The sequence below is a fragment of the Alternaria arbusti genome (assembly GCF_024043155.1).
Source record: "Alternaria arbusti strain BMP 1465 chromosome Unknown scaffold_7, whole genome shotgun sequence".
Taxonomy (NCBI): Eukaryota; Fungi; Ascomycota; class Dothideomycetes; order Pleosporales; family Pleosporaceae; genus Alternaria; species Alternaria arbusti.
The window spans coordinates 753-13271 of NW_026249947.1; the positions used below are offsets into that span (position 1 = coordinate 753).

A 12519-nucleotide genomic window follows, 5' to 3' on the forward strand; every position below is an offset into this window, starting at 1 on the left:
AAGCTTGTGGGGCGACCCGGCGACGATATACGGAGTGTATTAGACGAAGAATCGAGGAAATGGAGTGCCACCCTGCTCTTTAATTGTTGGCTTCGGTGTGGTCGGGATGTGCTGCGTCTCTTGTGCTACATGCTGTGTCATGTATTCCGTGCTTGAGTTCAGGACAGCTTACGTAAGAATGGAGGTGTATAACGTGCTCACTGACACGAAATTGTTACCTAGGAACTCACTCGTATATTATCGCAACGCTCGAGTTCCAAGTGAATGTAATGTAATGAGCATACCAGTATTCGTAACCATCGTGTCGCGTTCAGCGTCATGAAAACGTATTCGTCGTGCGCGAATGTGTGCGTGTAGCACCATAAGCTCGTGTCGTTCGTGAAAGTAAGGAAAAGAAAACAAGCAAAGACAAGGCAATTTCCACCCCCGACCATTACCACTGTCACGAATCATAAACCATCGCCAGAGCAAATCGCCACCCATTACCACACTAACCTCTGACCATTACCATCATGCTCATACTCATCGTATCAACCGTTTGGAAAACACACTGGCATGCCACAGGCGGCAAAACCCTGTACACAACTCTCTTCCAGTATCTCTTACACAAACTCAGCATTATAGTCGTATCGTGATCATCGTATCATCAGTGTGGTACAACCTCTCGGGGCCTCAGACGACCCAGGGGATGAGACCGTCGCGGTGGTACTTGATGCGGAGGTCCTGTAGAGGTCAGTATATGTCTCGTACTCCTTTTCGTACAATTGAGACTTACCTTGTCCATCAACATGTCCTTGACGGCGTTAATCTGCTGCATGTCCAGCGTGGCAAGCTCCTTCTGAGCTGGCGCAACCATATCCGGGTGGGTTCTACTAGCGACCTTGCGGTAGGCGAGGTTGATACCGATGGAGCTGATCCTCCAGTTCTGCAGACCGAGCATGTTGTAGGCGAGCATGTTGACTGGGGGGAGAAGGTTGGCTAAGGAAGAAGCACGATCACGGCGAGGACGAAGAGCGCGTGTGGATAGCGGAGGTGGCGGGCCGACCGAGGCGGTGGGACCGAGGGGCGTAGAAGGAGGACCAAGTGGAGTCGTGGGAGGAGTCTCAATGTAGGGCTCGTAGTTCTCGGTGTTCTCCCAGAGAGGGTCGGCAGGCGAGAAACGAAACGGGGTGTCGGGAAGACGGGGAGACGGCGAGGGCGTTGAAGCAGTAGAGAAGGTCCTGTCGCCGAGCGGAGTGCGTAGGCTGTTGGTCTTGGACCGCTTGGGTGTCTGGATGGGCCTCGGGATGTCGTTGGCTGCCTCGGTGTCGACGAAGATGGTGAATTCAGGCTTGCGCTTCTTGTTTGGCTTTGTACTCGACTTCTTGGCAACGGGTGCGGAAAGGACAGTGGGTCGAACCGTGAAAGGTGAACGAAGTGCGGAGACTTGAGAACGAGTACGAGGTAGCGGAGGTGCGGGGTTGGCGTTGTTGATGGGGTCTTGACCCTCGACGGAAGGAAGCGGTGTTGCCGCCGCGATCGCGAAGAAATAGTTGTTGACAGAGTCCGACATCTTGACAAGCTCACTGTAGAGCTATAAACCACTGAAGCTCCCACTAAAGCAAAACGCTGAACGCTAAACAGAACAAAACAGTAAAGAAAAGAGGGACTTACCTAGAAAACGTAGAACAGAACGGTTGACTCGTCGTCTCCGGAACAGAAGCAAGGGAGTGACCGAAGAAAGGGAAGACTACAGGAACAGCGGCCTTTAAAAAGAATGACAAGAAGATGAACGAATACTTCGAAGCTGAATGAGAGTCGTTAGAAGAGAGGATAATTGGAGGTGACCGCGAAGACGAATTTGAACAGGCAGGGTGGGCGCTCGGGCACCGGACCCGGGCTCCCGTGGTGAAGCCGACAAGACGCTTACAAAAGCTCACAACGCGTAAAAACGCGTAGAAGGCGCGTATGAGATGTTTCAAAAGCGTTTGTATATCCCTTAAACGGACTTCAGCGCGTCAGAAACAGACGCAGATGACGTACTGGTAATCTTGATGGACTGAATATTGTCTTGATCAGGGAGGGGTCGACAGGTTTGGATGACTCAACGGGTCAGCCGTGACCGTGATTGTGAGAAAGTGATCTCTTTCTTTGCGGCACAAGGGTCTCCTGATCAGCTGGAACCTGGGCGGCTTCCTATTCCAGGTGTGTAGTACGTTCTCGGGACATGCTACCAAAAGTGAAAGAAGCCATCGGCATTCGTTCTTCGACGAGTACTTTGTAATGATTGAGACATCCAGTATGATTCCCGACTCGAACTCGGTTTCTTGTAGAAGAGGATGTTGTGTTGTTGGTATTGGATTAGTTGTGACTGGCTCGCGATATGCCGACGGTCGCGAACCAGAGGATGGCTACCAAGATATGTCATGGCCAACAGTAGGCGCACACAACGAGTCCGATCCACGCAGCGAAGCTGTCCATAGCTCAAGGCCGATCAGAGTAGGGTATTCCTTAGTCCAGATGTAATTGGGCGTAAGACCTCTGGAGGTTTGATGCAGAGTTGGCGGATGAGGCAGCAGGTGCGATGTCAAGAAGGCAATAGTTTAGCAGTACTAAAGGAATCAAGTCTGCGGAGACTTGACTCGAGAATGAGTTCATCAAGACCGATCCGTACAGCGTGAAAGCTTGCGTTGGGTGTCAGCTGTGTTTGACTCTCGTCGATGTAGGCTTGGGAGAGCATGACCGAAAGGCTTCAAACCCCGAGAACCAGAGAGAATATGTACGAAGAGGTTAAAAGTGCGCAGTGATCGGTAGATGGGAGAATTCTGCTAGATAAAGGCCGTAGATGGTAGTCAGGCCTTTGGTGGTCTCTTACCATTACCTGTAGTCTAGTTGAAGCCAAGGATCGATGACTTACTGCGATATGTCTTTTGGTCCGGCGAACGCCAGTGAAGTTCGTATGTGATAGCAACAAGGACAAGCGGCGACGTCGGGCCTCGCATGCCACGTCAAGGGTACCTTATGAAACCATCCAGTGGAATCTGAGTAATAAAGAAAGACGGGTGTTGAGTTCGCTGTGTAAAGATCGAGTACCGAAGTTGTTTGCGAGATATTGTTCTCGACGTTTGCAGATAGCCCCGAAGAACGGCATGACATGTACTTGCGGACATGAAGTAAAGTTGGCAAACGATCGTCCTTCGAAGTGCCTTACTTGCTGATACTCAGTCAAGGTCAGGCGGTATTTCCAGAAGCCTGGTGACTGTTTGTCAAGGTCTGTAAAGTAAGAGATGTGTCAGTCGGCGGGTAAACAACCCCACGGATACGAAGAAGCTGCATTCCATAATGCATCGTCAAACCTAATCCGTAGATATTCACAGAAGCATCCGCCGATAGGAAATCGATCTAATGGGGTTGTGTACCTCCAGGCTACGGTGTAATCTTGCAAACAACTCGCCGAGCCAGGAAGGCTTGGCGCGCCCTCGCGCACACCTTAGTTAGGGTACGTGTTACACCTTAATTACGACTTTTAAGACACCTAGTAGAGGGCTGTTACCTGTTTAAGACTTAATTTTTTTTAGATCTAAGATACCTCTATACGCTGTTCACAACAAAACGCAAACAACTCATTGGAGCCCAATCATCTCCGTGTTGTAGATGATGTACGCGAGAGGCGTAAATCGGGCCATTCGTTCGTCGCGATGACTAGATGAAGTCAATTGTGAATGTTGATGCGCATTAGCGGCGGAAGTGGAAACAAGGTTGTTGTTGATGGCAGGCGCGCAGGAGACCAGACGAAAGCATCGGCACTCCGGCACTTCGGCCCGACCAGGTGGCAGTCGCGATGAAACATCGCAACATCACGCCCTGACAACGTCACGACACCGCTTCAGATACGTATCTCACTCGATACCTGCGATGTCATCCATCTTCTCATTGAACCCAATTGATTCTCTACTAACCTAGTACACTAACGTTGTAGCTTCCGCATTAGGAAGTGCCGCGGCTGCTGATGCGGGGAACAAGCTACTCGCTGCTGAGCCGCTGAGCTCGAGTAAGCGTCAATGAGGCATTACGCGTCCCGAATCCATCATCTCGCTCTTTCAACTGAATTCTAGCCCATCCGATAGCTCCTTTGGAAAAAGCTTCAAGCAAACATGGCTCTTACTCCGGCTCCAACGCGTCTACGCCAGATTGCACTTGTCGCGGAGGATATCGAACGCGCGAAGCAGCAGCTTGTAGGCCGTCGATGTCAAGGTAGATATTTCGAGAACTGATAGAGGTGCCAGACATACGTTCTAGGAACAGAAGTTGTCTTCGAGGATCCAGCTGTTGAGCAATGGGGCTTGAAGAACTTCCTCAGTATGTTTATGGTCCCCTCTCTTTCTGGGCTCAGCGACTAACAGGACTACAGTACCAATCGGCGGCGACTTCATCGAGGTGGTCTCGCCCACCAAGCCAGGGACGACTGCCGGACGGTTGATCGAGAAGCGCGGCGACGGCGGATACATGATCATCATGCAGACCGAGGATGCGAAGAAGCGACGCGAATACATCGAAGCGAAGGGACTGTCGAAAGTCATCTTTGAGCATAGTTATGCGGACTCAATGTGTATTCAGTACCATCCGAAAGGCATCAAGGGTACGCTAGGCACCTACCAATTGCGAGGTCATACGGTTAACGAGGCGACAGGCGGCATGATGCCAGAACTCGATTCCCACATACCAGGTCCAAAGAATCCTACGCCAGTTCAGTCTCGCTTCTCTCCATGGCATGCCTGCGGTTCAGACGTCGACCGCTATAGGGCCGGCATGCAGCGGACCGAACACCTTACGCTACAGGGCTGTGTATTGCGCCTGCAGCCCGGCGACCTTGGCCACGAAGCGGCCGCACGGGAGTGGGAAGCGATATTTGGCGTTGTGCGAAGCCGCGACCTGTTGGCCTTCACGAACGCCAGGCTGGGGTTCATTCCAGGGCGTCAAGGGCAACCAGAGGGCCTTGTGTCGATCACGATCGGCGTCAAGGGCCAGGATAAATATGATGCCATACTGGACAGGGCCCGACAGGCGGGCGTTTGTGGGAACGACGGGATCGACATGTGCGGTGTCAAGTGGTACCTCGCCCTGACAGGTCACAGTGCAACTAAGGGGAAGCTGTAGCTCCATGCGCCGTCACATCGCACGAATTCTGGCCAGAACCCGTTTCACGTTGCTGACTGCATGCAGCGTGCGATACGCTTTGACGCTGCGTTGAGCGTGCCACGTACGAAGCCAAGATCTTATCCGAAGACTGTTGAGATAGCCGTAAGCGCCGCCTTCGAGTGTCACGGAGTCGGTACCCCTCCCCCACCGACGTCATCCGTCGAACAAGATGAATTACCCGTCCTTCGCCAGCATGTTTACGAAGGACGCGTCTCGACCTTCGTTCGAGCATTGTTTCATGTTCAGAAAAATTTTCTTGAGCGAAGCCACGACGCCAAGTTGGCTGGCGTGCGCAGGACAGCAGTTGATGGAGATTACACACTCCACCCACACCACCCAAGAAGCTTTGGTAAGAGTCCCCCAGCCTGGGCCAAAGAGCTTCCCATAACACCAAACAGCTGCGCGCATTCTGAAAATTTGCCACTATCCTTCGCTGCTCCGCCTCCCGCTTGCGATCACGATAGGTCCACAGGTGCCTTTGTCGCGGTCTGTGCACTGCACACCCCGCTCGCGGTGACGCCAGGCACTCCCGCGCTCGCGATGGGGACGCGTCCATACCATTATGGATCCTCTCATTACCCCCTGCTGCATTTGTCGTGCCTTTGCAGTCTGGCGAGCGGAAATGAGATCTGAGGCGCAAAAAGCTTCTATGCTTCCATGCTTGGTGGTTGCCTTGCTGTGCACCGCCTCGACTTGAAGTATACTAGCCTGAGGTGGCTTATGCTCTTGGTACCACGTTCTCATACGACAATTCCCTGTGACGTACAAATCGGATTTTCCCCAGTTGCTGAATTGCTAAGCTCCCTGCATGGCTGCGCACTCGCCCCGTCCCTCCCTCTACGAGATACCAACGCGCGACTTCAAGTCGGCCGTCCTCATTGCTTCACCCTGCGAGGTCATCCTAGTCACGATCTAAGCTCCAAAGCCCTCGGCATCCTTCCGGAATCCTTCCCCTAGGCTAGCCCTACGAATTCTCCCCTCATACATCAGTCCCCGCACGGGGCACCGGCTAGCCTTCTTGTGACGATAATGTAGCGTGGGAGGACGAGCAAAGGAGCAATTACACACTTGCGGGCTGGAGGCGCACCACATTGGCTGCCGTTGGGAAGCTCTTCGTTCACAGCTTCGCAGCACCTTCCCATGCATAAAGTCTGCTGCCCCAGCCCTCCTTCGGACGTTTGTTTCACCCACCGATGATGCGCCTCGACCAGATCGCATTGGACCAAACCGCGATACATACCTTCACACCCTCCGCTGACCACCTTGGGTGGGTCACCCACCTTTCGTCCCACCTCATACAGGACTAGAGGGAGGGCAACATCTCAGCATGTCGCCGCCGATATACCCCAACGATGATGAACGCCTCGAGCGTCCCTTGCGCTCCTCCATGGGCGCCGGCAAGTCGGCATACAACCTCACTGGCGTAGGGTTGCATTGTGTCACGGCACCTCCTCCTAATCCTTGGTCGCAGCATGGCATTCATGTAAGCCATTCTCTGCTTCGTTGCGCGTCCATGACTAACCTCCCTACCAGCTCGATAACACGCCGCCTTCCAAACATCAAGCCAACAGCAAACCTCCCACCGTACACGCGCACGCGAACTCTACCCACGGCCTACCGCTGCAACCCACAGAAGGCTCAGCCAATCCTCGACTTGGTGAGCACCTGGTCGATACAAGCGCACCTGGGCACCTCATCTCCTCTATGCCTGTGTCGCCACAATCGAACCCTGACCAGGTTCGGTGCAGACAGTGCAATGTACCGTTCACTGGTGACGACATGACGAACAACCTCGCACGACACATACGGACCCAACATCCATCGGCCAACGAGAGCCCTTTGATGTGCAGGAAGTGCAAGGTCGTGTGTACTCGCAATGATGCCCTGTTGAAGCACGAGCGCAAGTGCCAGCCGGGCCTACACCCCGATCCCGTCAAGAGAAAGAAGAACAAAACGGACACAGCTACGACTCCCTCACGCAGAGCCAACAAGAGCTCTACACCTCGTCGCCGACCAGCCAAGAGGCCTACCCCAACCAAGCTCGGCTCGGCACCGCAGACCCCTCAAACCCATGCACCTGCAGCACACCCAACCCAGGCCTCGTATACTCTACCCGACTTACGGCAAGCACCAAATGAGGGTTCACTCGCACACGACTTTTTCAATATCAGGGGCGCTGGAAATGGGCTTTCGATACCATCCCAATCGTACGATCCTGCAGCAGGCGAGGATCAAGCCTTTCAGGAACTTCATAATGATCTTCAGCAAGCCGTAGAAGCGGCACCACTCCACCAGACTGTGTGGCCCTTCCAGTTCGGCCAACAGAATCTTGCGCCATACAATGCCGTCCGACAGGAAGGCTGGCTATCGCCTCAGCATTTGTATCCTCTTCGCCCTGCCCATGGTTTCGGACACCCACTTTCGCCAGTAAATGTAAGCGGCAATCTTGGGTCGACGGATCTGAGTACCCTACCGAGCAACCAACCGTTCGACACCGCCTCTTCATCGTACTTTCCTTCAACACACCTATACACCGGACCTACCTCCATCCACGGTCCAGCGGATCAACCCCATCACAGCCCTCTAGCGTCGCCTTTCTCCTTCTATTCAACATCGCTACATTCCGCAGCATCACCTTACAACACACATCAGGACATTCCGTCTGCGCAAGGATCATTTTCCGGGTATCATCACCAGACTCTTCCAAGGTCTGATGAAAGCTTCGTCCACAGTCAAGAGGATAACATCTCGTTCCTGGATCTATACCCATGGTCTCCACCTCTCGGCGAAGATCTAGGGCCGCAAAATCAGAGCGGTCACTAAGCAGCGTTCCGTACAACCTTGTTCAAAGAAGAAACCGAACAGATGCCCTGCAGTCTACATTGGTATGAAAACTAAAATTATGAGATCACGAAGGCAATGTAGACTTTTAGGTACGGTGGCAGGTGTTCATTTTACCCTGATCGGGGTCTTGTATTCTTTTGCACATCACTTCATTTCATAGACTTCACCTCTTCATGTATATATCACTTGCTCGATACCCCATCATCAATATATTCTTACACGCACAGCTCGTTTGCTTCAGTGATGAACGCCTCTGTCTTCTCCGCACCCCGGTTGTGGTGCTCGTTCCGATAGCGCCGGGCTCGAAGCGCAGCTCTCAGATTCGCAAAGAGTGGGAACAGATACTCTATGTTCTCCGCATAATCCTCTGCGTTGTAGTAAGGCACGCCGCGGCCTGGGAAAGTAGTGTCCATGGAATCGGGACCTCCTAGAGCGAACCTAACGGTTGTAGTCTCATGAAGCTGGAATAGAGGATCAGCTCTTGCCAAATCGGGGGTCTCTTCGAGAATTCCTTGAGTGACGTCAACAGGTACCCAGATTTCGACGTTTCGGACCAGGCCGAATGGCCTAGCCTCTAAAACAGCACTCCATTTAAACCGAGAGAGGCAAGAACTGATCGTGCTGGGATCTGTGGTCCAGAAGGTCGTCATTTTGTACCACATCTCAGCCAGCTCGTTCTTTATCCCAGTATCGGCAGCGAAGAATTTGAAGTCTATCAGTTGCCTGTAAGAGTTCTGGGAATGAGTAGTGGGACATGCGTGCTCCGAATGCTCCGCATCAAGCTGGACGCATGAATCTTCGAAGACGTAGCCGTATATCATGTCGCGAAGTTCCCTGGGTAGGCCACTGCGACGATCATGCATGTGCTGGAGTATTGAACGACGATGGACGTATTTCATCCGGTTGCATTTAGCTGCATGGAAAGCGTCAATCTCTGCTTTTGTTGCATGTCCTGTTGGACTGTGGTATCTTGCTGAATGTTCAGCAATCAGAAGTTGTTGGATGGATCCTAGCCGTGTGGTCGCGCTACGCAACGTCAGCAATTGTCTTATCCATGACGAAATAGTTATGCGTACTCCGTAAGGTATGGACAACATGTAGGCCAGGCAGCTTCAGTGGCTTCTTCTTCTAGAATTTCACCGGCTTCCTCCTCCCGGAGCTGAGCGGACTCCTCAAGAAGCCCGTCGTGGTCATCTCTTAGAAGCTCAACGTATTGCTGGTCTGAGAGCCCGCATTTCTCTTGTGGAAGCCTATCGTCTTCATCTTCTGAGTTCTCATCCTCTTCATCGTCTGAGACCCCATCGTCTTCATCTTCCGAGACGCTATCTTCTTCGTCGACTGACATCCTATCGTCTTCCTCATCTGAATACCTATGTTCATCTTCTAGACTCTCATCATTCCCATTGTCCGAGACATCAGGCATCCATGTATCTGAAGAATCCGAAGAATGCGGGAACCATACGTCGTATCTTTTCGCTCGTTAGCCATAGAGACCTAAAAGACGTTTACAATAACTCCCTGGCTTGCTATACCACCCGCGCTAATATGGTGATTCGCAGTGACTCTTTGCATCTTTCGGCCCTAGACCTTGTTAGCAGGATGAAAGTTGATGAGAAAGGTACATTAGTAGAAAGAGGACAATGAGATTTAAAATATCAAGACTCGTACCAATAATGATAGCCAAGTCCGTTCGCATAGTCAGATTGGGGTTCCGGTATCACCATTCACAGGGTCGTCTCGGTACCCTTATTCTTATCTCACCACCTCCATCCCATGGTACTGCAACTTCTGAAGGGGCGGGGAGCCAACTACACCTCCCGAATTTTATACTACTCATACATGTACAGATACTCTCGGATAATAATAATTGCCGCAACATCTAGTACCACGGTAGGACCAGCAAGATCCGAGATCGGATCATGGATTCTCGGTAATTTAGCGAAAAGTAAAGTAACATGCAACTCAAGTGACCTGGCGCACGTTCAAAGAATAGTTCAATTTATTGGAAGTTGCGAATTTTACATATCAAGCTGCGTACCTAGATGTCCGCCGCTAGTAGCTCAATACTCCATCGCATCCTCAAACAATCCCCGCAACTGCTCCCTCTCTGCATCAATATTCTGCATTTCCAAACTTGGCGCCAGCATCAGCACTCTTGCTTGCGGAATGGTACCCTCAACCAGCTGATCCAAATGCTCTTTTCCGAAACCGAGCGCCTTCAACCCGCGTGGCTGGTCACCAAGCTTGACCAAGAACTCCGCGAGCGCCTCGCTTAGTACTTCTCCCGCGCTCTCTGCTTTGACGTTCGAGATATCGACACCGAACGCTTCGGCCGCCGCCAGATGTCGCTCCGGGTTGGATGCGCCGGTGAATTTGAAGACTGCAGGCGCGGTCACTGCAACGCTGACACCGTGGGGGATGATGGTGTGGTCGACGTCGTAGCCAGAGTGCTTGTATCCAGGGTTCTGACCTGAGATGGGGTACGACATGCCGTGGCAAAGATGCACACCTGCGTTACCGAACCCTACACCAGCGAGGGTTGCGGCAAGCAACATCTGCGACTGAGCCTCGTGGTCATCGGGATCTTTCACCGCGCGAGGTAGATACTTGACTGTGTCTTTCAGGGCCTTGAGAGAGAAGATGTCGGAGATTGGGTTTGCGCCTTGGTAGGCTGGACGGTTGAGGGGGTTCGTTGGTCGCGGTGTGCGCTCGTAGTATGGGATTGCGGTCCACGATTCGAGAGAATGGCACAGTACATCGAGACCTGAAGATGCGTGCACAGCAGAAGGCATGGTACGTGTGTTCAGCGGGTCGACTATGCCCAAAGTTGGCTTCAGGTTTCGATGCGCGATACCAGTCTTTGCTCTCTTGGAGACCAGGTCGAAGATGGCAGTACCAGTCGTTTCAGAGCCAGTTCCTGCAGTCGTTGGTACAGCGATGAGCGGGAAGAGCTTCGACGGTATAGGCATTCCTTTGCCCAGAGGCGCGTTGACGAAGTCTAGGAACTCTGCGTCGGGGAAGGTTGTGTACAAGTTCATCAGCTTGGCTGTGTCAATGACACTGCCACCGCCAACAGCTAGGTACGCGTCCGGTTTCCATGGCTTCGCGAAGTTGATGGCTTCCATTATGCTGTGGTCCTTTGGCTCTACTCTGACCTTGTCAAAGATCTCGTAGGTCACGCCCTCTCTCTCCAGACCTTCAATGACCTGCTTCATCGCGTCGAGTTTCCTCACGTTGGGGTCTGTGACGACCATGACGCGCTTACTGCCCATGTTCTTGAAGTCCATGCCGACTTCCTTTGTACATCCCGGTCCGAAACGTATGCTCGATGCCGCCATCTCAAACGCATATTCCTTTTGTTGGGAGTGATCGAGGGGTGTTGCGAGATGCCGCCGAGCTTGCTGGACGGTAGACGGCGATTGGTGGTAGTTGGGGTTCGAATGGCAGGGACATGATGGAGGATGTGTGTACTGTACGGTTCGGAGGAGGTTGAGGGCGCGAGCTGCGCGCGATGGCGCAATGCGAATTGCTGTTGAAATCACCATCGTGAGCAGCGGTTGTTGTCGTGCAGGTGGTGTTCGGTCGTGTGGAGAAATGCGGGGAGGCGCGTGGCAGCTCCTATAGGCAGTACGTTATTGTAGTAACAACACAGATTTCCTTTGGCTGTGTTTGTGATCTGAGAGTGCAATGCCTATATGTACAGCCCGATTTGTCAAAGAGCAATGTGTGGGGATGAAGCCGTTCTCCAATGCCATGCTTCCCACATCCCAGCTCGACCTCGGATGACAGCTGAATTTAGCCGCATTCGGTATACCGAGATGTGGGGTAAGCGGTTGCCGCCTCCAACTTAGATCGGAGATACCTAGGTACATCCTGTTCCCCAGTTTTTGCTATACAAAGCCTCCAACGCGTCTGCGGCGCTGATGCCGACCGGAGGTTCAACGTAGATGAGCGGATATTGAAGGGTCGCAGTATGGGTCGGTCCGACGTCATCGTTGTCCCTTGACAACTGTCCGAGACCGTTCGTCCCGACCACAACATCCACCAACTCCATAACACTTTTGCCGACTGGATCGCTGAATAGTATCTGATATCAAAAGGCAATGATCGAAGAGAGGCTCCTACTACAGCACGTCCCAGGAACACAAAAGCCAACAGGAATTCTGAGGTCTCATTGACGCCCAGCGACGAAGGTGGACTTCTGCAACTCGTCACTCCGCCCGGTTTGCGAGACATCCCATGGTGACCGGCTCGGGCGTTGCGAAGCAGAAAATGTTGGGGTTGCGCCAGTCAATTGATCTCAGGCGGCAGATTCAGAACCGTTGCTCTCTTGGTACCTTCACCGCGGAGAGATCCAGGATTACATTGAGTGCTTTCACAAGATGGGGAACGATGTCAAGACTCTCCCTGCAACCATACCAATTAACTCTCAACATACGCATGCTTCATTTGCTGGGCGCAAGCTGGTCTACTCGCAACGTAGTGTTGCACCCAGTC

The 12519-nt window shown here is 52.6% G+C and overlaps 4 protein-coding genes across 4 annotated transcripts; 1 reads left to right on the forward strand and 3 right to left on the reverse strand.

Moving 5' to 3' along the window:
- Positions 1-672: 672 nt before the first annotated feature.
- Positions 673-1552, reverse strand: J4E86_005829 (uncharacterized protein; the record flags this gene model as incomplete). Its single annotated transcript, XM_051446361.1, has 2 exons — positions 673-723; positions 776-1552. The coding sequence occupies 2 exons, from the start codon at positions 1550-1552 to the stop codon at positions 673-675; spliced, it is 828 nt and encodes a 275-aa protein (XP_051301936.1).
- A 2581-nt stretch (positions 1553-4133) lies between these two features.
- J4E86_005830 (uncharacterized protein) lies at positions 4134-5136 on the forward strand (the record flags this gene model as incomplete). The annotated part of the gene is made up of 3 exons (XM_051446362.1): positions 4134-4214; positions 4266-4338; positions 4391-5136. The coding sequence occupies 3 exons, from the start codon at positions 4134-4136 to the stop codon at positions 5134-5136; spliced, it is 900 nt and encodes a 299-aa protein (XP_051301937.1).
- Positions 5137-8237: 3101 nt separating this feature from the next.
- On the reverse strand, positions 8238-9367 carry J4E86_005831 (uncharacterized protein; the record flags this gene model as incomplete). The annotated part of the gene is made up of 2 exons (XM_051446363.1): positions 8238-8868; positions 9099-9367. The coding sequence occupies 2 exons, from the start codon at positions 9365-9367 to the stop codon at positions 8238-8240; spliced, it is 900 nt and encodes a 299-aa protein (XP_051301938.1).
- Positions 9368-10082: 715 nt separating this feature from the next.
- J4E86_005832 (uncharacterized protein) lies at positions 10083-11567 on the reverse strand (the record flags this gene model as incomplete). The annotated part of the gene is made up of 1 exon (XM_051446364.1): positions 10083-11567. One exon carries the CDS (start codon positions 11565-11567, stop codon positions 10083-10085), a length of 1485 nt encoding a protein of 494 aa, XP_051301939.1.
- Positions 11568-12519: the final 952 nt, after the last annotated feature.